This window comes from Sapajus apella, unplaced genomic scaffold (assembly GCF_009761245.1).
Source record: "Sapajus apella isolate SASKATOON/1434 unplaced genomic scaffold, GSC_monkey_1.0 scaffold37, whole genome shotgun sequence".
In the NCBI taxonomy this organism is placed as follows: Eukaryota; Metazoa; Chordata; class Mammalia; order Primates; family Cebidae; genus Sapajus; species Sapajus apella.
The window spans coordinates 7,864,621-7,891,832 of NW_022436977.1; the positions used below are offsets into that span (position 1 = coordinate 7,864,621).

The following is a 27,212-nucleotide window of genomic DNA, read 5'->3' on the forward strand; positions in this document are numbered from 1 at the left end:
CTCTCCTCCCGCCTTCCAGGTTATTGCCTGTTCCAGAGAGCCGAGTTTGCTGCATACCCAAACTCTGGAAAAGGGAGGCATTTTTCAACCTCAGTAGGTTAGATGATGTGTATTTCCAAGATGTGACAAGTCTCTCTTGACGCCCTTGACTTCTCCCTTCTCCCCACTGGGCAAGTGTTGATACCAAGAAGTCCCAAAGTGAGAAATCCTGAGCAGAGCTTATCACCAGCTGAGAGAGACCCTATGTGCCGTGTGCTGCATTTGCATGCATAGCTTGCCGCAAGGGTTCTGTCCCTGGAGGTCCATGTACTCTGCATCCAGTTCATGTAACATACCCTGAGTTCCTGAAGCTATTTTTTTTTCAATTTGGGAAGTAAAATAAGAGGAGGGTGTAGGAAAACCCTCGTTAACTCCACTGTCAGGATGAAAACCAGCACCAGGCTCCACCACAGGCAATCCACTGTGGGCCGTCGTTAAAGGCCTGGACTCCAGGGAAGCAGCCAGACTGCCAAGCAGCCTAATGACGTCCCCAGATGCCTGGTGACAGGCCACCTCTAGAAGCAACAGGACTGAACAGGACACACACGTAAAGTAGACACTCAATGAGTATCTGTGGAATGAATGATAGAATAAAGCTCCTAAGCTGAGAAAAAAAGACCTAAGTCAGTAATTTCAGGCTTTTTTGGCAATACAAACCTTTTCCCCCACAAAGTAGCACTTACTCAGAAAGACAATATATGGAAAAGAAGAGCTGCCTATTAGAAGTGAACGTAGAGAGGAGATCTGTTCCTTGGCTGTGGCAGGCCAGGTGAGCTGGCAGCAGAGCCCCAGGGCAGCAATACAGAGACCGGGCAGTGCACTGGCAGTCCCTCCGCCCCACCCAGCCCATGCCTGTGGCAGCCTTCATGGAGGGGCCCACCCATCCCAGTTTGTCTCCCCAACTTAATTACCAATAGTACCACCTTTCACTCCCTCACATATTCTGGTTGAGCAATAAACTATGTGGATACGCTCCCCATAAGAAAGCCTAAGTCAGCCAGGTGCAGTGGCTCACACCTGTAATCCCAGCACTTTGCAAGGCTGAGGCAGCTGGATCACCTGAGGTTGGGAGTTTGAGACCAGTCTGACCAAGCTGGAGAAACCCCATCTCTACTAAAAACACAAAATTAGCCAGGCGTGGTGGTGCATGCCTGTAATCCCAGCTGAGGCAGGAGAATCGCCTGAACCCAGGGGGTGGAGGTTGAGGTGAGCCGAGATCGCACTATGGTACTCCAGCCTGGGCAACAAGAGCAAAACTCCATTGCAAAGAAAAGAAAAGACAGAAAGAGAGAAAGGAAAGAAAGAAAGAGAGAGCGGGGAGAGGGGAGGGGAGGGAGGAAAGAAGGCTGCCTAAATCTGTGCTGAGCAAAATTTTAAAACCACAGACTTACGTAAAAAGGAATTCATCCAGGATATAATTTATTAAGTGCCTTCCAGGAGCCATTCATGGAACTTCTATCACTGGGTAGGAAGTCCATCCACGGTTTAAATTTGGGAGGGACACTAATGTATCTAGGGCATTAGAAGTTTAGAAGTCCAGCTAAGGAATGCAACCACCCTAGGGGGCCAAATGGGACATTTCCAATTTAGTCACCCACCAATTTTCTTCTTGAGAAGGGGTCACAGCCCAGGTACTGGCTAACTGTGTGCCCCTCAGCTCTTTATTGTCAAGCCAAACAGAAAGGCCTTGGGACCTCAAAGAAAATTTAAACAGTGAAGGGAGAGATGTCCAAGGCCTCTGAAGTCCCAGATCTATGGACATCCCAAGTGTCTCCTTAGTAACGTAACGGTAGCACCATGGTGAGTGTCTACAGAGCCCTTGAGGCTACTGGGGGCCAAGAAAGGCATGCCCAATGGAGGCGTTTATGGAGCACTCTCAATCTGGGCTGAGTGCTATGGCTCATGCCTGTAATCCCAGCACTTTGGGAGGCCAAGGCAGGCAAATCATCTGAGGTCAGGAGGTCGAGACCAGCCTGGCCAACATGGTGAAATCCCTTCTCTACTAAAAATACAAAAATTAGCTGGGCATGGTGGCACACACCTGTAATTCCAGCTACTGAGGGAAGTGACTGAGGCATGAGAATTGCTTGAAACTGGGAGGCGGAGGTTGCAGTGAGCCATGATCACGCCACTGCACTCTAGCCCGGGTGACAGAGCAAGACTCTGCCTCAAAAAAAATATATCCAATGAAGAAGAGAATGGAGAAAAGGAAATGTTAAAGTTGAGGATGGGACAACGAAGGTGAGAAGAAGAGAGGAGAAAGGTTCGTGGAAAATAAGCCTAGGCTCGTATACTCCACCTTCATTTTCAGCAGCTGGTTTTCAACTTGTGCTACCTCCAACTGCCTCTGCTTCTCTCTCAGCTTGTCCATGGATGCTTCATACGTCTGCTGCAGATTTCTGATTTGATCCTTAATGTTGCTGTTTTCCAAAGTCACATCCACAAGGGTTTTCTGTTAGGATGAAAATAAAAACAAAACCATATCCGGTGGCGTGAAAACACATGGGCTGCACCAAGCCCTGGGACATCCCCTTATCATTAACCACTGAGGTAGGTGTCAGGTCACAGCAGCTACCAGTCTGGGACCCTGTGCTGTGAGGGACTGCAGGTCCCCCATGGTGGCCGAGAGGTCTGCCCCTGTAGCTTGCTGAGACCGAAAGCCTCTCCCATACCATCCCATAGCTGCTGCCAACACCACTTGCCACTGCTTATGATGGATGGAAATGGATTAAAATGGAGTCCTTCCTAGCTAAAGTGATCCTAACACATCATTTCACATGGGAAAAAAAAACAGCTTTTGAAAACAGTAAGTACAGTACAATCCCATTTTGAAAAATATGTGTAAACATTAGTTCAAATATATGTTTATGCACAGGGAGAAAAAAGGCTAGGAGGAAATCCAAATAGAGTTTTCACTATGTGGTAGGGCTATGGACGTCTATTTTCTTCTTTGTTTTTTCTGTATTTTCCAAATTCCCATAATGAAATCAGTAAACAAAATACTAGCTTTCTAGAATAGAGATATTCCTCTTTTTCTTAAAGAGCTGTCCCTTCTGTGTTTCTAGATTGCCCACCAAGATAATAGTGACAACATGACTGAGAATACTCCCATGCCTGCAAATGCTTCACCTTCCTCCCTTAGGCAGAGAAGTAATAAAGAAATACTAAGGAACAGAATTTGGTAATGTAGAGAAATGTCAAAAGCCTATTGATTTTTGCACCAGGCCACACTGAGGCAAGGATGTTTAAATCAATAGTGTTGGCCAGGCATGGTGGCTCATGGCTGTAATTCCAGCACTTTGGGAGGCCAAGGTGGGAGGAGCACTTGAGCCAGGAGTTCAAGACCAGCCTGGGGCAACTATAAAAAACTAGACATGGTGGTGTGTGCCTGTCGTCCCAGTTACTCAGGAGGCTGAGGCAGCAGGATGACTTGACCCTAGGAGGTTGAGGATGCAGTGAACTATGATCACACCACTGCACCCTAGCCTGGGCAATAGAGCAAGACCCCATCTCTAAAAAAATAATCAAAAAGAAGAAGAAAAAGGCCTGGCACAGTGGTGCATGCCTGTAATCCCAGCACGTTGGAAGGCCGAGGTGGCTGGATCACAACCTCAGAAATTCAAGACCAGCCTGGCCAACATGGTGAAACCCCGTCTCTACTAAAAATACAAAAAAAAATTAGCCGGGCATGGTGGCAGGTGGCTGTAATTTCAGCTATTCGGGAGGCTGAGGCAGAGAATTGCTTGAACCCAGGATACAGAGGTTAGAGTGACGCAAGATCACGCCACTGCATACTCCAGCCTGGGTGACAGAGTGAGACTCAGACTCAAAAAAAAAAGAAGGAAAAAAAATGGTTTTGCTATTTACCGATTTGGTTTCTACTTGGTTAACTCTCCTTAAAGATAAATGGCCTCCACAGAATCCCTGCTGTTGGAAAGGCACATTCTATTATGGCCCCAATCATCTACAGCTTCACATTAGGAGATATGGAAACCCTGGTGGTGGGCACCGTTTCTAACACCTCTGTTAGGAACAGATGATCCATCTCTGAAGCTTCTTCAGTTCCTCAGCCTCTACTTTGGATAATAATAAGCTGCTCACTCCTAAACCTACTTGAATCCAGAAAAGGAATTTTTGAAGGAGGTCACTCGCTATTAAAGAAAATACTGAAGCCCTCTGGAAGATGGGGTCACAGAACATGAGTTTCAAAGGGCTTTAGAAACTACCTAGGCCAACCACCCACTCCCCCAGCCCTACGGGCTTCACAGATTCTACTCTTGTATCTATATAAAAACCTACACTCTGGCCCAAGAGACTAGGATTCTTCTAATCCTAGCTCTGCCACTAGGTAAGTATCTTGTTTATATCATTTCTGTCTGTTGGTCTCAGTTTGTTTATCCATAAAACAAAGGGATTAGAGATCCTCTCAGTTCTTTCTAGCTCTGATATTCTATGGAATCAAACCAAGGGTCTGGTCTCCCTGTCAGTAATAATGAAATTGGGTAGAGTAGGCCAGTGGAAGGGGCTGGGATTCTGCATAAGGAAGAAGCCAGCTACCTTCAGATTTCGTCCACCAGGTACCCAGGTGGCCCCAACATCACCGTAAGTCAGTCCTCTTCCTCTAGCAGGCTGAGTTTCCTGCTGTGAGATGGCACCTCCTCCTCCTCCTCCTCCTCCCCCGTCTCCCTTTCTCCTCCTTCCCCTTCCCCCTCCCTTTCTCCTCCTCCCCCTTCCCCCTCCCTTTCTCCTCCTCCCCCTCCCCCCTTTCTCCTCCTCCCCCTCCCCCTTTCTCCTCCTCCCCCTCCCCCCTCCCTTTCTCCTCCTCCCCCTTCCCCCTCTCCCTTTCTCCTCCTCCCTCTCCCTTCCTCCTCCTCCCCCTCCTCCCCCTCCTCCCCCCTCTCCTCCTCCTTCTTCTCCTCCTCCTCCTCCTCCTCCTCCTCCTCCTCCTCCTTCTCCTTCTCCTCCTTCTCCTCCTCCTTCTTCTTCTTCTCTCTGTCTCTCTCCTGTTTGTTTTAGCTATAAGGCTCCTTCGGCTGTCCAGGACTAATAGCCTGCATGATAAGTAGGAATCAGTCAAGGTGCCTGGGTTAGGGCTGGCCCAACTAGAACAGCTGACCCCTGCAGTAAATGCCAGAGTGCTGGCTAGATGGCAAAGCAGAAGAATTGCCAGAAAATACTTGCAAATACATTTTTTTTCTGGTGACAAAAACCAGAGATGTAGTACAAATGCCAACTAAGCCTGAATTCAGGGGAGACAAAGCCCTTCCTGGTGGGCTGGGAATAAGACGGCATCGGAAAAGGGAGGAAAAGAAGCCTTGGCAATCCCCTCTGACCACAGGAGGAAGGGAAAACAAAGGCCACGAAGCAAACCAGACCCAGAGTGGGGCTTGGCCTGAGGCCAGGGGAAAGCTGGTATACACTCAAGGGAGCCAGGAAAAGGGTGGGACTCAGAGGCCCACCAGAAATGGGCATCCCGGACGAACCCAAACCTGAGGCCGCCTGGACCCACTCCAGGACAGTGGCTGAGCTTTGCTGTTGTCACTGCTGCCATACCAGCTGTTATCAGAGAATTAGGGGAAGTGGAGAATCCCAGCATGAACATTTGTTTGTTTATCTAATTAATTACTTATATAGGACTAGAAAGGATTTGAAATAGCTTTGGGAACTTTTGAGAAGAGGATAAAATGACCCAAATAAAGTTGGAGGAAGAGTAAAAACTATTGTTCATATATTGGAAATGAAGACTATGGGAACTTATTTCAAATATATATAATTATTTGTTTTGAACGTCTTCAAGTTAATTTGCATGTTAAAGGACTTGTAAGATAAGAATGGGAAGCACGTGAATGGTTAGCTCCTAGTAAACCAAATCAACCAAGAAAACAATCCCTCAAAGTGAGTTAACAACATGCATTTTCGCAAATATAAGATACTGGGTCTTTCTGCTTCCTTGTCTGCTACTACAAGACATGAATATACTTTTTTTTTTTTTTTAGATAGTCTCACTCTGTCGCCCAGGCCAGAGTGCAGTGGCACAGTCTTGGCTCACTGCAACCCCTGCCTCTGGGATTCAAATGATTCTCCTGCCTCAGCCTCCCAAATAGCTCGGACTACAGGTATGTGCCAACATGCCTGGCTAATTTTTTGTATTCTTAGTAGAAACAGGGTTTCACCATGTTAGCCAGGCTGGTCTCAATCTCCTGACCCTGTGATCCACCCACCTCAGCCTCCCAAAGTGCTGGGATTATAGGCGTGAGCCACTGCACCCAGCCCCATGATTCTTTCTGATACAAAATAATTTCCAAGTACAACAAACTGTTTACAAGCTTTTTTATATTGCTTGTCATGAAAGAGTACAGGTTGTCTTTGGTGACATCTGTGTTAACCTGTGATTAGGTGGCACTTCCAGTGGCACTGGGGCTGGAGGGAGAGGGCCGATGCGTGGGGTTAGGCACTGATGCTGAGGACCACTCGAGTATCTAGCGGAGAAAGCGACATCTCTCACACTAAACTCAGAGTCTCAATTCCCTTTTCAGTTAAAGCAAAAACAAAGCCTTAGAGTCTCAGCTTGGAAATGCTGCCTTTAGTTTTCTTGACCGTCTTCTGGGCACAGTCTTTGCAGTGGTTCTGCTTAAAGAATCCTGAATGATGGGCTGAGAATGTTCTGTGACTTATTTTTCTACAAAGGGACAGGCCCCACTCTTGATTAAGCTGGGTTGCCCTGTCATACCAGTAAAGAGACGCGTACCTGCAGGCCAATGGAGTCTGATGCCAAGGCCGAGTTCATGGCATTGAAACTATCCAAAGCAGATGACTGGGTTTGGATGTGATTCTCCAGATACTCCTGCTGAGCATGGGAAACCTGGACAGATTGAGGAGACAGACACACAAAATCAATCCCTACACGCTCTCGACAATCTTCAGTTAGGCTGGAACTTTCTTTTGTTAGAAGCCGTTTCTACTTCAATATCTAAAGTAAAGTTTTAATTTTAAGAGTCAACATCTGCGTGACCGAGAGAATGGAAGGCAGGAATTGTCTTCCTTTGGATAGTGTTTACTCACAAACCCTGGCTTAGTCCTCTCAGCAACAATGTGCAGAGTCAGAACGTTGTGCTTTACGAGGAAAAAACCATCAGAGACGTTATGTGATTTGCTCGGAGTCAAACAGCTCAGAAGTGGCATGCCTAGAACTAGAACTCAGTTGAAATCACTTCTGCAGCCACCTTGCTCTTTGCACTCACCATACAGAGAATATACTTAGGGCTCACTCAATTCTCAAGTGTTGTTTTGTCGCTGTTGTTCTTGCTGCTGTCTTTGTTGGGTGTGTGTGTTTAACATGTCTAAGAAAGTTTCATCAGAGGCCAGTCTTGACCTAGATATTGGCAAGAGGCTAGATACAGGTAGGATTGGAGATAGAAGTCCCCAGGAAGGCTCCCCAGGTGGCCTCTGGGAGCCGCAGAGCAAGAGGCACGCTCTGGGGAGTGGAGAACGAATTAAAGCAGGCCAGGCGCAGGAGTATGTGGCAGCTTTGTGTTCATCACTGTGTCTCAATAGCAGTAATTTAGCGATCTTAATCTGGCTGCAGTACGTAGGATGACTTGGAGAAGGAGGAGACTTGTAGGCAGGGTTTCTGGGACGGTTCTAGCATGAGAAAATGAGGGTGTGTAGGAGATGGTGATGGAAGGCGAGGAGCAGAGTCTTGTTTATGCATCTATTGCAAATCCAATTCTTTGGCTTTGACAACAGTTATTAGTGTCTGACAGTCATGGCAGAATAACTTTCCATAAGCAGGTGAGAATTTCACACACTGACATGCCAGTGGGAATGGGCTGGGTAGATATGTTTATATAGCCCTACCCCTGTAATCAAGGAATAGGCTAGGTAGATACATTGGCATAGCCCCACTCCTGTAATCAAGGTAGTGTGTTGCTTAAGCAGTTAATCTCACAGCTCTGCCATAAACTGAACTCCAATGCCTGTCTGTCTGTCTGTTGGAACTGCCCTTCTTTCCTGCAGATATTAACTCTTATGGAAGCTGTGTCATACAGAGAGGGGTTTTTATCTTTGGGATTATTAATAAATTTTTAAAATGTCCTCAAGCATTAGCTTGACTAAACTAGAGGAAAGTTATTTTTCTTCAAGTTTTGAGTATGTAATACACTCACATGGTGCAAACATTTAAAAAGTATAAAGTTACTTTTATACTTTTATAAAATATTACCATGCTGCTCAATTACCACCCTGCCCATCCCTGCCTCCCTATTAGAAACAGTTGTTAATTATCCTCTGGACTAACCTTCTAGTAATTTTTTGTGCACATACACACAACAACCCTGATGTGTTTATTTTCTCTTCCTGTTTTATACAAACGGCAGCAAAATTTTCCTACGTATTTTCCTGCATCTTGGTTTTTTTTCACCATCTACATCTTTCTGGGTCTCCCCTTCAAGGACTTACTTGCTTTTTTTTTTTTTCTTTTACAAATGCATGTATTCTATTGTAGAAATACAAAATTTAGTTTACTTTCCTTTTCTCTTTTTGAGACAGGCTCTCACTCTGTCACCTAGACTGGAGTGCAGTGGCACCATCTTGGATCACTGCAACCTCCGCCTCCCAGGCTCAAGCAATGCTCCTGCCTCAGCCTCCTGAGTAGCTGGGATTACAGGCCTGTGCTATCACACTCGGCCAATTTTTGTATTTTTAGTAGAGACAGGGTTTCACCATGCTGGCCAGGCTGGTCTTGAACTCCTGACCTCAAATGATCCACCTGCCTCGGCTTCCCAAAGTGCTGGGATTACAAGTGTAAGCCACTGCACCTGGCCGCTTTCCCCTTCATGATGGACATTTAGGTTTCTAATCACTTTACTATTACAAACAATGCTGCAATAAATAAGTCCATCCATATGTCATTCCTCATATGTGAGAGTCTGTCTGTAGAATAAATGCTAGGAATAGACGGGTTGGGTCAAAGGATCTAAGCATCTGTAATTTTGACAGATAATGCCAAATTGCTCTCTCTAAGAGTAATACCAAATTTTATTTTCATCAGCAACCCCCTTGTTTGCCCACAGGCCTGTGAACAATGTCCTGCACCACTCTTGTACTTTGGCGGGTCTAATAGATAAAAATTATATCATGGGGTAGGTTTTTTTTTTTTTTTCTTTGAGACGAGTTTCGCTCTTGTTATCCAGGCTGGAGTGCAATGGCGCGATCTCGGCTCACCGCAAGCTCCGCCTCCTGGGTTCAGGCAATTCTCCTGCCTCAGCCTCCTGAGTAGCTGGGATTACAGGCACGCGCCACCGTGCCCAGCTGATTTTTTGTATTTTTTAGTAGAGACAGGGTTTCACCATGTTGACCAAGATAGTCTCGATCTCTTGACCTCGTGATCTACCCGCCTCGGCCTCCCAAAGTCCTGGGATTACAGGCAGGAGCCACCACACCCAGCCCGCAGGGTAGTTTTAACCTGCATTTCTCTTACTATGAGGTGAGGCAGAGCATCCTGGCACACACATAAGAGCTCCCAGTCTTTCCTTTAGTATACATTACAGCCTGTTAGAAATCTTTTGCTTGTTTTTATGAGTTGTGGCCTTTTTCTTCTTGATTCATAGGGGATCTTTCAATATTCAGAAAATGAGCCTCTTATCTATGATATGAAGGACAAATGATTTTTCCCGCATTTGACTTTGACATTGTTAGCAGCAGGAGTTTCTCATTTTAAAGTTTTCAAAGTTATCAGCCTTTCCTTTCATGGTTTTGGGATTTTATGTCGTAATAAGCAAAGGCATTCCCTTACCCCACAGGTATAAACAAATTCGCACATTTTCTTCTGGCACTTTTGGGTTTTGTTTTTCGCATTTAAATGTTTGATCCATTTGGAATTTATCCAGGTGTAAGATTTCCAACAGCACATGAGTTTTCCCAACAGCACATACTGACTAGTCCATTTTCCGTACTTTATGTGAGATGCTACATTTGTCACGTATTGGGGTACATTTCTGGACTATTTTTTATTGATGTTTGCCTATTTATGTGCCATTACTAGACTGCGTTAATCTCTGAGGCTTTTTCACTTTCTTTTAACATTTAATAAGGCTAGTCCCTCTCACTGCTCTTTTCCCATTATTTTCCCAACTCTTTTTATTTATTTTCTATATAAACCTTAGAATCACCTACTCCACTTATAAAAAACAAAATCTATAGGTTTTTTTTATTGGGTCATATTAAATTGGTACAGTCACTTGGATCTTATGATGCCGAATCTTCCTTTCTAAGCACATGCTATTTCTTTTCACTTACTATAGTTGACTCCTAGGTAGCTAGTATTTTTCAGTTGATAATATTTTAGAGGTTTTTGTATATTGAAACCTATTTGTATATATTAATTTTATATCCTGTGTATGTTTATGTATGTGTGCATATATAATCTTAAACCCTGCTACAAAGAACAAATCTTTTGTTTGTTTGCAGTAGGTTTTCTTTCTAAGCTCACGTTCACTCGGGCTTTCCAGATATACAATCATATGGTTTGTAAACAGTGATAGTTTTATATCTACCTATCCCATTTTTAAACCAATATGCTTATTTCTCTTGTTTGGCTAGTATGTCAAGAACAGTGTTAAATAATAATGCTGATAGCCGACATCCTTGTTTTGTTCCTGACTTTGGTGGGAACGCTTTGAATATAAAGAAGAGGCTATCTTGCCACAGAAACTTCCCTTTAGGTAATACATCTCATTCTGTAATAAAATCGCCTCAGTTTATTTAAATATGATTTTGTTCATAAAGAACACTGTATACTCTCTTCAGCCACTAGCCACTGAGAGACCACTCTGAGCTCTGCCATGCCTCCCTATCTCCAAGCAGCTGAGATAATGACTTACGGATAGTTCCTGGGTGAGCTGCCGAATCTTCTGTCTCATCTCATCGTAGTCTCCATACATTCGCTTCCTCACTTTTTCCAAAGTGGCTCTTACCTGCAGCCCACAGATATTCTAGTTAGAGATCAAGCTATGACATTGTCATATAAGATTTCCAAAACTTTTAAGAAATGCTAAAGAAAGAAGGACGCTACATAAAAATAACCTTAAGAACAAGACAGGAAATTAAGGGAGAAGGTCACCCCCAACAAGTAGTTAAAAACTAGTTAGGAATTATCCAAATAATTTATATATAATTTTATTGTGTATATATTTTGTATATAATAAAATAGGCGTATATTAATATAGAATATAATAAAATATGAGTTAATATATTAATCACATATAATTACATATATAACAATTACACATAATCATAATAATAAATATTAACTAGCCAATAAACAGTGAAGAGAAAATGGTGTTGAAATCTACCTATCACCCTCAAATTACATTTGGGCAAGGTTTTGCCCTTTTCCCGTCACATATTTTAACAAGTAGAATGTGTTTTAACAGACTCATGGCTAAAAAGACCAAAAAACCAAAAACCAACCTCTGCTTTTCCCTCTATCTGCCCTGACTGCCAAAGAGCAATTAAAGGTCTAGAATCGAAGGAAGTAAAATATGAACCCTGGAGAGCCCATAAATTTGAAAGTCAGTTCCTAAGTAATCACCAATAGTACACAAGGCAGTAGATGCAACACAAGTTCAAGTGATTCCGCAAAGCACTCGTTTACACAAAAGCTGTTAAAGTTTCTCTATAGTACTACTTGCAGAGGAATAACAGGACCTTAAAAACTCTAAAAACACAACAAAAAACCTAACAAACAGTCCCTGTCTCCTCCCTTCTTCTGGCGTCCCTAGGATGGGCAAAGTACCCAGGAATCCTCAAATACCGTAGGACAGGAAGTCTCAAGGGAGTTTTCTCCAGCACACTCTAGAATTTCAGCTTTACGAAGGGCCTAAAGGCAGCAGTTTGGTTAGAATTTACGAGTTTAGGACATAGTATTGGAAGTCTTAATTTTGAAGCACACTGTTTTAAATTAGATAGCATGTTTATTAGGGGTTACTGGATATTGGTGGAGATTTGGGGGAAGGGAGAATCAAGACCCCAAGACTTCCCCATATGAATTCTAAAAATAGAGTCTACTTTCTTGCCATTAACCTCAAACATTTGGGGGAAATGAGGTTAAAAGTACAACTTTTCATTCTAGGCAGGCAGAATGGCTTTCACGTGTGGCCCTGAGCTGGCTCTTGTGCTGCTCCCAGTGGTGAGTGGGTGGAATCTAGAGCTGCATGTCCCTCCCAAAGGCAAACACTGCAATGACCAGGCCGGGGATGGAACTGCAGCTACTACAGCAGGGAGGGAAACTAATTTCAGGTCCCTCCTGAAGTTGCACATCACAGTGGAGGGTGGTAACTCCAAGTCATGTGACTTTGCCACATCTCATCCAGGGCTCAGGATTAGCCAACATCTCCTCCTGTCCTTGTGTTAGGCAATTTGGAACTCTGCACTCTGTTTAGAAGGTTACTAAGGGAGGAGCCATACCTCTGGAGTATTTAAATGAGGAAGGTCTATGTATTTCCTTGAGAAAAAAAAACACAAGAAACTTAGAATGTCTGAACTATTCTGAACAGGAAATTCAGCAATTGAATATTCTAAATGGTTAAAAAGTATGTTTGGAGGCTGGGCACGGTGGCTCACACCTGTAATAGCAGCACTTTGGGAAGCTGAGATGGGAGGTTCACTTGAGTCCAGGAGTTCAAGACCAGCCTGGGCATCATGGCAAAGCCCCGTCTCTACAAAAAATTATCTGCAGGTACTGGCACACACCTGCAGTCCCAGTTACTTGGGAGGCTAAGGCAGGAGGATGACATGAGGCTGCGGAGGTAGAGGCTGCAGTGAGCTGTGACTGGGCCACTGTGCTCCAGCTTGGATGACAGAATGAGACCCTGTCTCAAAATTATGTAATAAAATAAATTTTAATAATCATGTTTGAAAGGTGAGATCCAGGAGTTTGAGGTTGGTTGCTGTCATATACATTATGTATATGTGTGTTAGTTTTTCTAGCTTTTCCTCATATCTTCTGCTAAGCATTTATTCTTTTTTAGATTCAACAAGAAATGTTCCTTTTAAAAACTCACACAAAAGCTAAGACATCACGAGTTTGCACCTTATCTGAAAATCCACAAAAGAAAACAGGGCTCACAGAGCTGTGGTTTTAACCTTATGTATCAAAGCCCAGCCCCCCATAATCTTAACATGAGAACTGAAGCCAGCACAGGACAAAAGTGACTTGCTGGGTCAGAGACAGAGCTGGAGAGTGAAGCAAGGTCTGCGAGCTGACAGGCCTGGGTGACTCCCTGGCCCCACGCTGCCTCGGCTTCTGACAAGCATTTTCGAAGCCACTGGTCTGTCCTGTGAGCCCATCAATGTCAGAGCAGCTCATTTCCTCTTCCACATAATCTGGGTGGTTTGGGCAACAGTGGAATCAGTCAATCTGGGGAAACGCAGGATGGAACAAAAAGAAATGGAGAGACAAAAAGAGAGACAGAAGAAGAAGAAAATACTCCAAAATGTTAACAATTGCTCTCGTTGAATGGCGAGGTTATGAGTGATTTTATTTTCTTCTTTATATATTTTTGTCTTCTCCAAATTTTCTCAAAAGAACATGTAATTTAAAAGATAGGAAATAAACTATTAAATACAAGGAAATGGCACTGATTGGCTTGGTTGGACAGCGTCTATTATGGTTGACTTCCTAGCATTTGTTTCAACCCAACTGACTGATCTGAACCAGCCACAGTCTTCCTATTCCCCTTGCCAGGGATGGATTTGGGACTAGTAAGTGTAATAAAGACCACACAAGAGCCTCCAAATCCTACCTGGAAAGAAGTCATCTGCTCTCCCGAGTACACTTACCTAGTAACATCCAGCCAGCAGAATTTCAACCCTTCCTTCCTTACAGATTTACATCTGGACTTCAACAGTACCATGAAGATGCACAGAAACATTTCCAGTCAAAGTGATAACGCTAAGAATTCTTTCAAAATGCCTTAATACATTCAATTCAATGCTTCCAACTCCATCCTTTTACATGCTACAAAACGAATACAGATGAGGGGCAAAAACTCTTAAATGGCTCACATCTTTGATGTAGTTCATCTCTTCTTTCAGCTGACTGGTGGACCACCCATACACCACCATTTCTTTCTGCTGATTTTGATCTGATCTTCGCACCACACCATAAACAACACCCTGAGGAAGTTTCCTGGTAGGTTCTCCATTGCTCAGATCAAGATGCTACAAGAAGGTAGGAAAAGAGAAAAAGAATAATGACTCTTTAGGCCTCACGCGAACAGTTGTAATAACGGGCCCATGTGTATGATGATGCAAGTTGTGTCCAGCATTTGTTGCCTGGCAGTGAAGATGGAGGGAGCAGACTCCCCACCTGGTCTCTGTTCACTAAGTTGCATTTGTCATAGGCTTGAGCTGCATTTACCCTGGAGAAAGAGCACCTTTTGCTAATGTCTATAAGGACCGGTCTACTCACCTAGCAATAATTCCCACAAAGATACCAGATGGACTTGTTTTGTTTCTGGTAACAAGAACAAGGTTTTGAAACTTCATGCTCTTAGTAATGCCGTCTTTCCTCTTAGTCCAGCTTCTCCGTACGACTTCGACCTCATCCCTACATATATGGCCTAAAATGCACAAGGTTGAGATTGGTGGTCATCTGGCAGCTAAACTGTCCTCTGAGGGCAGGGCTAGTCCCACAGCCAAGTTCTGAGAAAAGGGGGTGGCGTTAGTAACAACCTGTTGTGACCATTCATAAAATATTTCTGAAAAGCCAGGCAGAGGTGGCGTGACTTCAGCCCAAAAGGATGCTCCCTGTCCTGTTGGCTGGTTCTTAAATCCTTCAGTTAAAGCTTTGGTCATTGTTGAAATGCAAATCCGCTTGAGAAAGAGTAACATGTCTTACCACACTTTTATAGAACGAAGGTTTAGCAAGCAGGAAAGGGGGAACTTGATTTGTTAAGCACCTAAGCTACAACCACTCTGTGACATAGCAATTGTCCTTTCTGTCCTCTCCAGTTTAAAGCTAAGAAAATAAGTTCAGAGAGGTTAGGCAACTTTTTTATGGACACACATCTACATCAAGCCTGGCTCTGTGGTTCTGTCTTTCATTAAGTCCCTCCCCATATTGCAGGCTCTATTTAGAGGTAGGGGGACAGAGTAGGAGCCTCCACAACATGGAAGGGACAGAAGCAAGGAAAAAAGCCAAGGTCAAGGACTAAGACTTCAGACAAACTGGCCTTCTCCCAATTTTCCATGGGGCTGACGCTGGTACCTCGACAACCTCAAGACACAGAAACTCAAATTCTATAAAGGGTAACTCTGCTCTCCTGCTCATTTTTCAACTGCCTTTGATGTATTCACACACACACACACACAAATTTTTTTGAGACAAAGTCTTACTCTGTCATCCAGGTTGGAGTGGAGTGGAGTGTACTGGACATTGGCTCATTGCAACCTCTACCTCCCCGGTTCAAGTGATTCTCCTGCCTCAGTCTTCCTAGCAACTGGAATTGCAAGTGTCTACCCCTGCACCCAGCTAATTTTTGTATTTTTAGTAGAGATGAGGTTTCACCATCTTGGCCAGGTTAGTCTCGAATTCCTGACCTCAAGTGATCTGCTTGCCTTAGCCTCCCAAAGTGCTGGGATTACAAGCATGAGCCACCATGCCATGCTTGTAATATATGCCAGCCCAATATATTATATATATATATATAAACACACACACACACACACATATATATATATAATTTTTTTTTTTGAGGTAGAGTGTCGCTCTTGTCACCCAGGCGGGAGTGCAGTGGCACAATCTCGGCTCACTGCAACCTCCGCCTCCCAGGTTCAAGTGATTCTCCTGCCTCAGCCTCCAAAGTAGCTGAGATTACAGATACCTGCCACCACGCCTAGCTAATTTTTTTAATTTTTGGTAGAGACGGTGTTTCACCATGTTGGTCAGACTGGTCTTGAATTCCTGACCTTAGGTGACTTGCCTGCCTTGGCCTTCCGAGGTGCTGGGATTACAGGAGTGAGCCATAGTGCCCAGCCCACAAAATATTTTTTAACACATAAAACTTTTATTTGCATTTGAAAATCGTTCATTGTGGCAGAACGGTAAGTACTTTTGTGATCCTATTCATTCAAAGTTTGCAAAATCAAAGGAACGTCTAGAAAGGTACATGATGATGATTAATCTTACAGGTTACTAAGAGGGGAACCATGTGTGGGGTAGAGGCGCTGGGGATCAGTGTGACTTTTGCTTTTTCCTTTATCCCTTTCTGTATTGCTTGTTTTTGTTTTGTTTTGTTTTGTTTCAATGCAAGCTTTTTAAAAAGTAAGAAAACACAACATCCATTGCTTCTCACCCTTCCTCACACATTAGGGAAGAGATGGGATGCAAGGGGCTGTGATTGTTTGTATTTGCTTCTAGCAAATGCTTCCCCTGAGTCCCTTACAGCTGGGCCCAAAGGCACTGATGCTACCCTGAAATGTGCTTAAGTTTGGGCAACTGAGCAGTTAAACAGTGCGCAGTCGAGTCATGAACGGGCATTAAGTTATCCCCAGTTTACTGGACATATGACCCGGAAGAGGAAAAGCTCTAATGAAACTCCCCACATACCAGGAAACAAAAGCAAAATCTTTCAGTCACGGACTCCACCCACTTCCTAAAAAACGAGCCGACAACAACATAAGGCTTTGGTGAAATGCCTTTCTGCAAAGCAAAGCCTTTCAGAGGTGGACTGGCTTGCAGGAAAACTCAGGTGGCCGGACACAGTGGATTCTGCCCCTGGCCCAGGGAGGGAGATGGGGCAGCCATGGAGTGAGGAAAACACAAGCAATGCCAGGAAGAATGAGGTCTATGGCTGAGGGGCCTGGGTCTCAAAGCTCTACACAAGAAAACAGATCAAGATACATTAAGTGAATAACCATAAATCTCACATGTTCATTTTTTGTTTTCAGGCTGTGTGTTTGTCTGTGGAAAACATCTAGAAAGATGGAATCCAGATCTCTAACGACAGTTTCCTCAGGAAAATGAGATTTTACTTTTTCCTTTGTGTCCTTTTGTAGACTTTGAAATTTTTTGGCAAAAAGAGAAAAGCATTATTTTTGAACTGATCACTTGTGTAAATGTCAGGGTCTAAATAAAAGGCCCATGGGAGAGGCACGACCCCAGACTCTACTCTTGGGGGAGCAGGGCCATCAGCACCAGCCACTCCAGGGGAGAGGACTCCTGCGGCAGCTGAGGAGCTACTGGGCCCTGACAGAAAAAGTGAAGAAGAAAGTTAATGAAGCAAGAGGAGGGGAAGAGATTTGGTGTCAGGCGATTTGATTATGTGATATATAATATTTTCTTTAATCCTCAAAATGACCCTACTGCGTAAATAGTATGACTTCTCTTCTTCCAGGGTGATAGCCTGCAAGTACCTGCTTACATCTTTCCAAATTGGAGTTCTTTCCTTAACTACAAGGCTACAGTCAGGAGAGGATGTAGAACTCATATCTCCATGTGGCATCCCAGGGTCTCCAGCTGTAGGGAAGCCAAGGGCCTGCCCTCAGGTCCCAGGGCCATTTGGAAGAGGCAGGCCCAGGATGTGGGGCTCCTTCTACTTCCCCAGCCCATCCCCAACCCCACACCTGCGTCACTGCCATCCTTCTGTTCCTTTAGGGACCAACCTCCTTGTTTCAAGGTAGTCACACGTGCTGTTCCCTCAGTCTGCACTGCTGGGCTGAAATGTTGCTTCCTCAGGAGTCAAGAACACGTTCCCTGACCCTTCAGACCCCTGAGGTCTTCTTGGTCCACTCTCCCAGCCCTTCCCCACAACACTCGCCACAGCTGCAGCCCAGCGACCGTTAGCATATGTCAGCGTCTTTGTGTGGGGAAGGCCCACTTCCCTAACAACTATGAATTCCAACAAGTCCGGGGCCTAGCTTGTCTTCTTTTCCACCATAACTCCCAGTTCTAATGGTGACTGACATCAGTGAGTCTCTCAATAAATATTTGCTGAATGAATTGGGAACTTTAGAAGCTGGGAGAGGTCTGGAAATTACTCAGGGTACACAAATATGGTCCAAATGAAGGGAACACCTATTATTCCTCTTAGATGGAGGAACAGAGAGTCGATGTTTACCCCAATCACAACATGTATACCCAGAAAAGCTTAGGAGCAGAGGTGGCTATCATTTTTACTGAATGTCAGTATGCTTTCGGTCAAAACCTGAACACAGGAAAAAAAGAAAAAAGTTGACATGTTAAGCAAGATGTTTGTGGCTAAATTTCTTTCCTCCTGTATCCTTTAAAATACCTCCCAATAAGATAAATATTAATTTTTAGGCAGAAGAGCATCATGATGATATTAAGAAACAGTCTCTTTTAGAGAAACATGCTGAGATACTGATGATGTGTATTTATTTCCTTATACACGGTGGATGCAGATGAGGCAGGACTGGCCATGTATTCAGGTTGCTAGTGCTGGTGAAAGGGCCAATGACACATTACATGATCCAGTCTCATTCTGTATGTTTGAAACTCTCCAAAATTAAGTTTTTTAAAGCCTCCGCATGGCCAGGCACACTGGCTCATGCTTATAATCCTAGCACTTTGGGAGGCCAAGGCAAGCAGATCGCTTGACCCCAAGAGTTTGAGACCAGCCTGGGCAACATGGTGAAACTCTGCCTGCAAAAAATGCAAAAATTAGCTGGATGTGGTGGTGTGTGCCTGTAGTCCCAGCTACTTGGGAGGCTAAGGTAGGAGGATCGCTTGAGCCGAGGAGGTTGAGGCTGCAGTGAGCTGTGATCACATCACCACACTTCAACCTGGGCAACGGAGCAAGACCCTGTCTCAAGAAAATTAAATTAAAATAAATTTAAATTAAAAAATTAAAAGCCTCCTTCTAATGCTACTTGGGATTAAAAATAGAGTTTTAAAAAATACACTCTAAATCTATTAAAAGCCTCCTGGGTATGAAACAATACTAGACAAAGTCCGCTTGAACATAAAAGGCCTAATAAATGTGCAGAATAAAAAGAAAGTTATTACAAAGAACGAAAATTGACTGAAAGGACATTCCATACTCCCAATACATACAGAGAATCTCTGGATTAAGCTGTTCGCTGTGAATACTCACAAATCTACCTACAGGTCCATACTATGGCTGACCTCCCTATAGATACATCTGACATCTCCTTCTTAGAAAGAAAGAAAGAGAAACTTCAGAAAACTTAGCCTAAATTCCCGTCCTAAGGGATTTACTGGCCATCGGAAAGTCTAGATTAACAAGGCCAATGATACTGTCCAAATCTTAGATAAGAATATAGGATCCTACCATGCAACAAGCTCCACAAAGGCAGGACTACATCTGCCTTTTCCACTGCTCTATCTCTGGTACCCAGCATAAATAAAGGTTCCAAAAATACATTTTGAAGGGAAAAAGAAAGATGGAATATTTAGAGTATTTGACACTGAGGATTAACCTGTGCAAAAAAAAGAAAATCCCTTGGATTTTCTCAACATACGTCAGAACTGACAATAGCAGACTGCCACAGCCAGTTCACTGCCCCACCAGCCAGGAAGGGCAGCTGGGCACACATCCTGGCTGCCAATACGATTGAGAAGGGCCATAATGTGACTTGTGTGACTTGCAGACTAGAAGCCAAGATATGTCCAAAACCTCTTACTTCAGGCCTCTTTTCTCCAGCCAGAGGGCAGCAGCCAACCTGGGACTGCTAGGCACAGAGCCACTGGGTTCCCTGTCCGTCTTGCAGGCAGAGGCTGGCACTTCAGGAATGTGCTCTGGCTTGTCCAACCTGTGTGTCTAACTCAGCAAATTATTTGTCCCAAGTCATCACTCATACTTGACACTGTTTTGCTTTCTTTGACAAAAATGAACATTACCCCTGAGCCTTTCCACAGCCTGGAAAAGAAACAGGGAGAAATGAGCAGCCCCATATTCTCAGAAAAACTGAAACCTTTGGCTCATCAAAATACTTGGCCAGGTGCAGTGGTGTATGCTTGTAGTCCCAGCTACTTGAGAGGCTGAGACAGAGGCAATACTTGAGCCCAGCAGTTCAAGGCAATCGTGTGCTATGATCGCACCTGTGAATAGCTACTGCACTCCTTCCTGGATGACGTAGTGAGACCCCGTTTCTAAAAAATAACCCTGAATTAGTTGTTTCTGACCATCTCACGAACTGAATAGGGCCCACTTCCCAAATAAACTCAGGAGAAAAGATCACTTTAAATGCTTAAGATGAGAAGGAAAAGGAAAACTTCTAGCCAAGCAGAAGTGCCAGAGAGAGTGTCGTTTGTGATGCCAGCACCCTGGCAGGAGTGCTACTGTGCAGCTTCAGTGCAGGCAATAGTTGCTTAGGCCCAATAACCCCAGTGGAAAAAGGAAGAATACATGGGAGGAAAAAAAATCAGGAACTGCTTTTCTGGAACCCAAGGGTACAGTACACACCTTAGGTAACCTTGACCGATAAAATGTAAATATCCTAAACAGAGTTTCTCTGATAGGAGGAAGCACACAAGTCAATGTTCCCACGGCAGCATGGCCCATCTCAGACCTGAGTTGGAATTACAAATCCACTATCTACTAGCTGTGTGGCCCTAGGAAAGTTATTTACCGTACTTTACAGATCTTCAGGGTCCTTAACAATAAAATGGGAAAACCACCACCAATTCCAATGGGCAGCCTAAGGAATATACAAAATGAAATACACAAAACACCTAGCGTCCTGACAACATACTAGTAGATACTAGGAGATTTTAGTATCGCTGGTGTGGTTTCCTTACATTTTTGAGTATCTGGGTTCCTACTCAACTCTACATGTCCATCTGAATCAGTCTGTCTGTCTGTCCACCCTCTCTTCTTGGTCTTTTTGCTGTTCTCATTACAGTCATCAAATTGGCTCTGACAGAGAATTAGTTACCCCCAAACTGGCCTTGGTTTTTCTTCACAGGGAGCGAATCACAAAGTCTCAGAAGGTTACAAAAACTGAAAAGAGTTGTACAGTCCAGTTGGTTTGCAGACACGATTCCCAGCTCCTCCTCAGTGTCTGATAAGGTTGTGGGGTGAAGAGCTGGGGGCCTGCTGGAGGCAGCCAACATAGGCCTCATCTTATTTCAGCTCCACCCACTAAACCTTGACTGCTTTACCAATAGCATTTCCACATTTATTAACACGAATACAGAAATGTTTGGAAAAACACTGGCTCATTTCCATTTGCTAGAAGAAGGAACTAAGGCCACTAGAGATGATCTGATTGGCCCAACCACCACAGGGGCTCATGAAGAAGCCGGGACTCAAACCCGAGGTCTCTCCCCATCCTCCAAGGGCTGTTATCTCTGAGAAGGACAGAGTCCCTGGTGTGCTGTCACAAAGGGCAGCCCAGCCCCCACCTGAAGCTCTGAATCATGGCACCACACTCTCTCACTTGGCAACAGCCTGTGATGTTGTATAAACAGTCACACCAAGGATGAGAACCCAGCAGGCTTATTCATCCAGGGCTTTTAAAGGAAAGAGGGCTATAAAACCTACTGGCAAGGACTTCCTTCTTTTCAGCATTTTACTGGGTTATGAAAGTTTCCAATTCTACACCCATACCCACGCATCTGCTCTCTCTCACTCAACATTCTCAAAGGTCTGGAGAGAAAACAGCTTCTCTAAAAACAGCAGGTCACTGAAGGACACCTCCGAAGCTGGAAGCTGGGACGTTAATAGCTCTTTCAAAGAGTATCTGCTTCAAGCTATTTTATCTCTTTTTTATCTATTTGCAAAGGAATTTGCCATCATAAAGACTCAGAATCAACTCAAATTCCCTAAAATTCAACTGTGCAGTGAGGCCCTGATTTAGTGTGCTAAGTCTGCAGTAGCTGGTGTGGGTTCTGTCTCTATTTCTCTCTGTGTGTGCGTGTGCGTGTGCGTGTGTGTGTGTGTGTGTTCCTGCATATACACACAGAAATCTGTTGCACATGACTATGATAAGAATATGGATACATAAAGTCACAGAGTTCTTTGAAAACAATAGGTACCTAATTTCAGAACTATTTATTACCAACTCTAATTTGAATGGCATGTTTATAAACATTGTGTTCTACATTTATCAATTTCTCAACATGTAATTTCTGCCCACAAACCAACCAGCATCCTCCCTCCCATATTATTACTGATTTTTAATACTCACATAAAAGCCCATGGCTAATTCATCTGGGTTGTTAATATAATTTAAAGTGATTTCTTCAAAGAAACTTGTTATGGATTGAATAGTGTCCCCAAAAAAGATATGCTGGAGTCCTATGCCCCAGTACCCAGGAATCTGACATTACATGGAGAGCAGATCAAGTTAAGAGAAGGTCAGTAGACTGGGCCCTATTGGTATCCTTATAAACAGCGGAAAATCTGGACACAGAGACATAAAAATGCCATGTAAAGACTGGAATGATGCTGCCACAAGGCAAGGATTACCAAGAGCTACCAGCAGCTGGAAGAGGCAAAAGGGATTCTCCCCCAGAGCCTTCAGAGGGGACACCGCCAGCAACTTCATCCCAGATGTCTGGACTCCAGAACTGTGATGGAATACATTCAGTTCTTGAACCCATCTCATTTTTCACTCTTTGCTGTGGCAGCCCTAGGAAGCTAATATAAAACTCAATCATCATAATCAGCAAGCATTCATTAAGCACCTACTATGTTCAAGGCAGAGACCTAGGCTTTGGGAAGAAAGAATTAAAAGACTCAACCTCATTTCTTTATGTGTCTGTGGATGTGCCTATATGTTATACAAATTTTGCAGAAATATATATTTATACCTACGTGAAGTTCTTAGCAGCAGATGTCTAGGTCCCAAGTGAAAGGGGCAGCCTGGATGTCCTGCAGGTCAAGACAGGAGTGACCACCACAGCACATGGAAGTCAGGGAAATTATCAGAAGGGAAGTGGGCCCTAAGCTGAACCCTGAAGGACAGGTAAGACTCGGATAAACTGAGACACGGCAGGGAAGGGCCTCCAAGCATGGCTAGGGCCTCAGCAAGGGTTATGAAGAGGGAAGAGATGTCATATGTTTGAAAAATAAATGCAGGAAGGAGGAGAGGCAGGACAGGCAGCTTCAGGCAGGAGAATGATGCCAGGAAGCTCTAAGGGGGTAAAAACAATGACCCAGGGCCACTGGGCTTGGCGTTCAAAGGGAAGAGATTCAGCATTTCCTCATTACCTCTCTAATCCATATTAAAAACCAGACACTGTGGGGGGCACTTTGATATATTAGCTCATTTACTCTTTGAAACCAGGCATGGCTGTGTCTACTTTAAAGAGGAGGAAGCTGTGCACTTGGGAGCTCATCTGTGGTCTGCAGAAAGTAGTATCCAGGCAGTTGATGTCTTCCGAAGGACTAAAAGGAACAGGTGCCAAGGCATCTGTCTTAGGGGTGGGAAACCTCCAAATACACCCCACAGACCCTTGACTCCATAAATGGTGCTGACTCTGTTGTAATTGCATCCAGCAGCTTCCAAACACACCTTGGTGGAACTGGGCAAAATGGGCCATCCTCAAACCACCTCCATTTTCAGTAATTCCTCTCTCTATGACTGGAGACAGTGGATTGAAGAACGGCCCACCAGGCAGCAGCCTCCATGCCTGGCCAGCTGTCTCACGGCATCATGGCATCCCCGCAACATTAAACACCTCCCACAACAGTGTGAAAGACTAAGGAAGGCCCAGGCTGCCCTCAGTCACCTGCAGCTCTAACAGGACCCTGGAAATTTTTGAGAAGTCTCACTTCAAGAGAAGTCACTCGGGCCATTTACATCTTTCTACTCACACATCTGAGCCAGCTCCAATCCCATGGCCTTTGCACACAAAAGACCCCCCTTCAAAGGAACCAATGTTATATGACCAAGGAAGGTCATCCAGAGTTTTGACACCTTGCAATTCCATGGGTTCCAAGGAAGGGAAGCCACGATGAAACCACATCCAAGGAAGTGGTCCCTCCAGAGTTTCCTTGCTGGTGCATGGCCCTGGCTCTCGGTGACTCATGCAAGGAACGTGGCCAGGACATGGTGATGAAATCACTCAGAGCAGCCTCCCGGTTACCCCCAGATCCTTCAAGGGCTGCCAACACCCAAGACTTCATCCCTGGGGAAACAACAGTCCCACCCTCCTCTCCTCTACCCCAGTTCTTCTGCAATGAGTCACCAATGCGTCACAGACAGGCACTTAGACTACACCTGGTCCACCTGGTGTAAGAACTATTGTGGTGCCTACACTATCCCAGCAGTGCCTGTCCTGAGCTCCTCAGGGCCTTGGAGTTCTCAGCCTTCCACAGGAGGGTGTCTGGGGGCTGAGGAGTAAAGGGAGACTGGGAAGACTCGGGCCCCCATTAGCACCACTTTTGCTTGGTTTGCATGTGAGAGTTCAGTAAAACATTTTGATTTTTTTTTTTTTTAAAAAAAGAGGTTCCTGTTGACTTAACAAGTTTGAAAAGCACTATTCAAGACAAGTAGGCAAATTGGCACACAATTTGGTTATTGATTCCACTTGACACAGATAAACACATGAGGCTCCTTCCTTGGGAATACTTGATTCTTCCTCTGTGGTGACAGACCTTCCAGGGCCCTCCAGCATCTACCTCCCCAGTGTTGGAACTCAGAAACCTTTCCCAAACATCTCCCAAGGCACGCAGCTTTGGGTCTAACTCGAAAAGACTGTATTTTCCCAGTCCCTCTACCATCTGTACCAACAGGCACAGCCACCAGGCTCCTGTCTTATCCCTCACTCCAGCTTAGGTCCCTTCTTCAAAAACTGTTCTAAGCAGTCTGAGCACCTGGACACAGCCCAGCCCCATGTCTCGGACCAAGGCGTCAGCTCTAGAAGGGACTGGCAGGGAGAGGAGCAGTGAGGACACATGAGGACAATCCCTAGTGACAGACAGCCCCACTCACGCCTGCTCATCAGCAGGGGTGCAGCAGCGGAAGCCTGGTCACTCCCCCTCTCTGTTCAGGAGCTTTACTCCCTAACTTTGTCTTGGGAGAATGTTCAAAGCTACAGAGAAGCTGAAAGAGCCTTCAACTACATAACCATAGTATCATTATCACAAGAAAATTAACATTTATTCAATAATATTTCATGTAACGTTCATATACAAAATTGTATAGTCATCCCAGTGTATCTTTTATAGGCTTTTTTTTCTGGCCAAGATCTAATCCAGGTTCACTCATTACATTTCATGTTAAGTCTCTTTTGTCTCTTATCTGCAACAGAGTCTCATCTTTTTTAAAAATAACATTGAATGTATTGAGAAATTCAGGCCAATTGTTTTGTGGATGGTTTCTGTTTCCTTATTATTAGATTCAGTTAAACAAGTTCGGCATGACTATTACATATGTGATGTTGTCACCTCTTAGCTGAATCACCTCAGAAGTTATATAACATCAGCTTGTCCCACCATTGGTGTAGTTAGGTTGCATCACTCAGTTGAAATGCTGGCTGCCTGACTGTTCCACTGCGAAGGTACTGTCTCTTTAGAATCAGTAATTTGTTAGGGTGATGCTTTGAGACCACATGAATATCCTATAATAATCCTTCCCCAACTTATTTTTGCATCTATTGATGAATATACCTGGAGGTTACAAAACAGAGATTTTCTAAACTTATTAGCCAGTGTTCTATAAAAAAGAGCCTTCTCTTTTTTATCCTCTCATCTCATGCCTCTCCTTCTCCAATTATCACTATAAACATATGAATCTTTCTAATATTCGATGCGTAATAACCCATGACTATCATTATTCTTTTTGATGCTCCCGTTGTTCCAATTTTGGCCAATGAAAGCCCTTTAAACTGGCTGCCACGTCCTTTACTAGGACTCCATCCGTCTCTGAGTGACACTTTATTTTCCAGAGGTCCCAGATCCACCTCATCTTTTCCCTGCTCCAACCCAGAACCAGCTGTTTTTCCGAATCCTTTTTAGTGGAACTCATCTACTTTTTGTAGGCAGATCGGCAATTTTACATCTTCTCACCTTTCTCTAGTCCGAACTTCATTTCCTTTCTCCCTACTTCCCTTCCCTGTCACTCATCATTTGCATTAGGACAGGGAGCTCTCTGTCCTTGGGAGAAAGTGGGGAGGAGAAGGCAAGGAGAGATAGAGACCTACGGTAAACGGAGGGACATTATCAAACACGTAGCAGCGATGAGAAGCTTTCTTTTTTTATAGTTGACAACATTAGCGGTTAACTCCAAAGCAAAGCTCGTATTTCAAGAGGACACTATGTCATGATTCCATTTGTGAAACTAATATCATACCATTTTATTTTATTTTATAATCCTATGAAATATGTACACAAGAAAAAGTACTGCCCGCTTCCTGGCACCCCATCCTCTCCTCTTGCTTTGTCTCCATCAGCACTTACCACCTCCTAACCTCTATAAAATGTACTTAATTATTTCACTTACTTTCATTCTTGTCCCACTAGAATGGAAGTTCCATGGATTGGTTTACTACCTCGTTCACTACTATATTCCTACTGCCTAGAACAGTGCCTGGAATACAGTAGGTGCTCCATCATTGTGAGTGAGTCAAATAGGTTAGCCAGGACCACAGGCCTAGAGGTCAGAAGGACCCCCTCTTTATCCTTCAAGGCCCCAACTTCACTGTCACCTCCCAAGCAGTCAGTTATTCCCTTCTCTGTGTTCCCAGATTCCTTCTTACAGGGCTGGATCCTAACACCTAAAATATCGCATCATCATTGTCTCACCCAGAAAACTGCAAATTCCTTCAGGGTAAGGACGTACTTATCTTCATGGCCTCGGCACTTAGCACAGGAGCTGGCATAAAAATGTTTGCTGAATGCCCCCTACCCCCAGCCACGAAAGTGCCCTTTCCCCACACCATGCTGCCTGCCAGGCTTTCCTGTCTCCTGCGGGAGCAGGGGCCCCAGCGGCCACTCCAAGCTGCTGAGAAAGGTTCCAACCCTGCCAGCCGCTCACAATAGGCCCTTTGATGCAACTGGATTGGGCCGTTTCAGGAAAATCCACGTTCCCCGCCACAGCACCTGTCACTAAGGCCCGTGTCCCTGCAGCTTCAAGGTAACACAGAGCCACACTGTTCACCAAGAAACAAGAGCAGGGCACGTCGCTGGCAGAGCCAGCTAGGGAGAGCTCTCTGTCTTCTGGAAAGACGGGAGATGAGGTGG

The 27,212-nt window shown here is 44.5% G+C and overlaps 1 protein-coding gene across 3 annotated transcripts in view; it reads right to left on the reverse strand.

Annotated features, from left to right (window-relative positions):
- The window catches only part of MYZAP (myocardial zonula adherens protein), a 93,613-nt gene that overhangs the window by 54,299 nt on the left and 12,102 nt on the right, over positions 1-27,212 (reverse strand). For 2 of the 3 annotated variants that reach the window (XM_032297329.1, XM_032297331.1), the window contains exons 3-6: positions 14,104-14,259; positions 10,920-11,012; positions 6,788-6,901; positions 2,339-2,491 (exon numbers count right to left, since the gene is read on the reverse strand). In XM_032297329.1, coding sequence (XP_032153220.1) covers positions 2,339-2,491; positions 6,788-6,901; positions 10,920-11,012; positions 14,104-14,259 — 516 coding nt within the window. Of the gene's footprint in view, positions 1-2,338; positions 2,492-6,787; positions 6,902-10,919; positions 11,013-14,103; positions 14,260-26,472; positions 26,494-27,212 lie in introns of those variants that run through there. The other variant, XM_032297330.1, reaches the window with a different exon arrangement.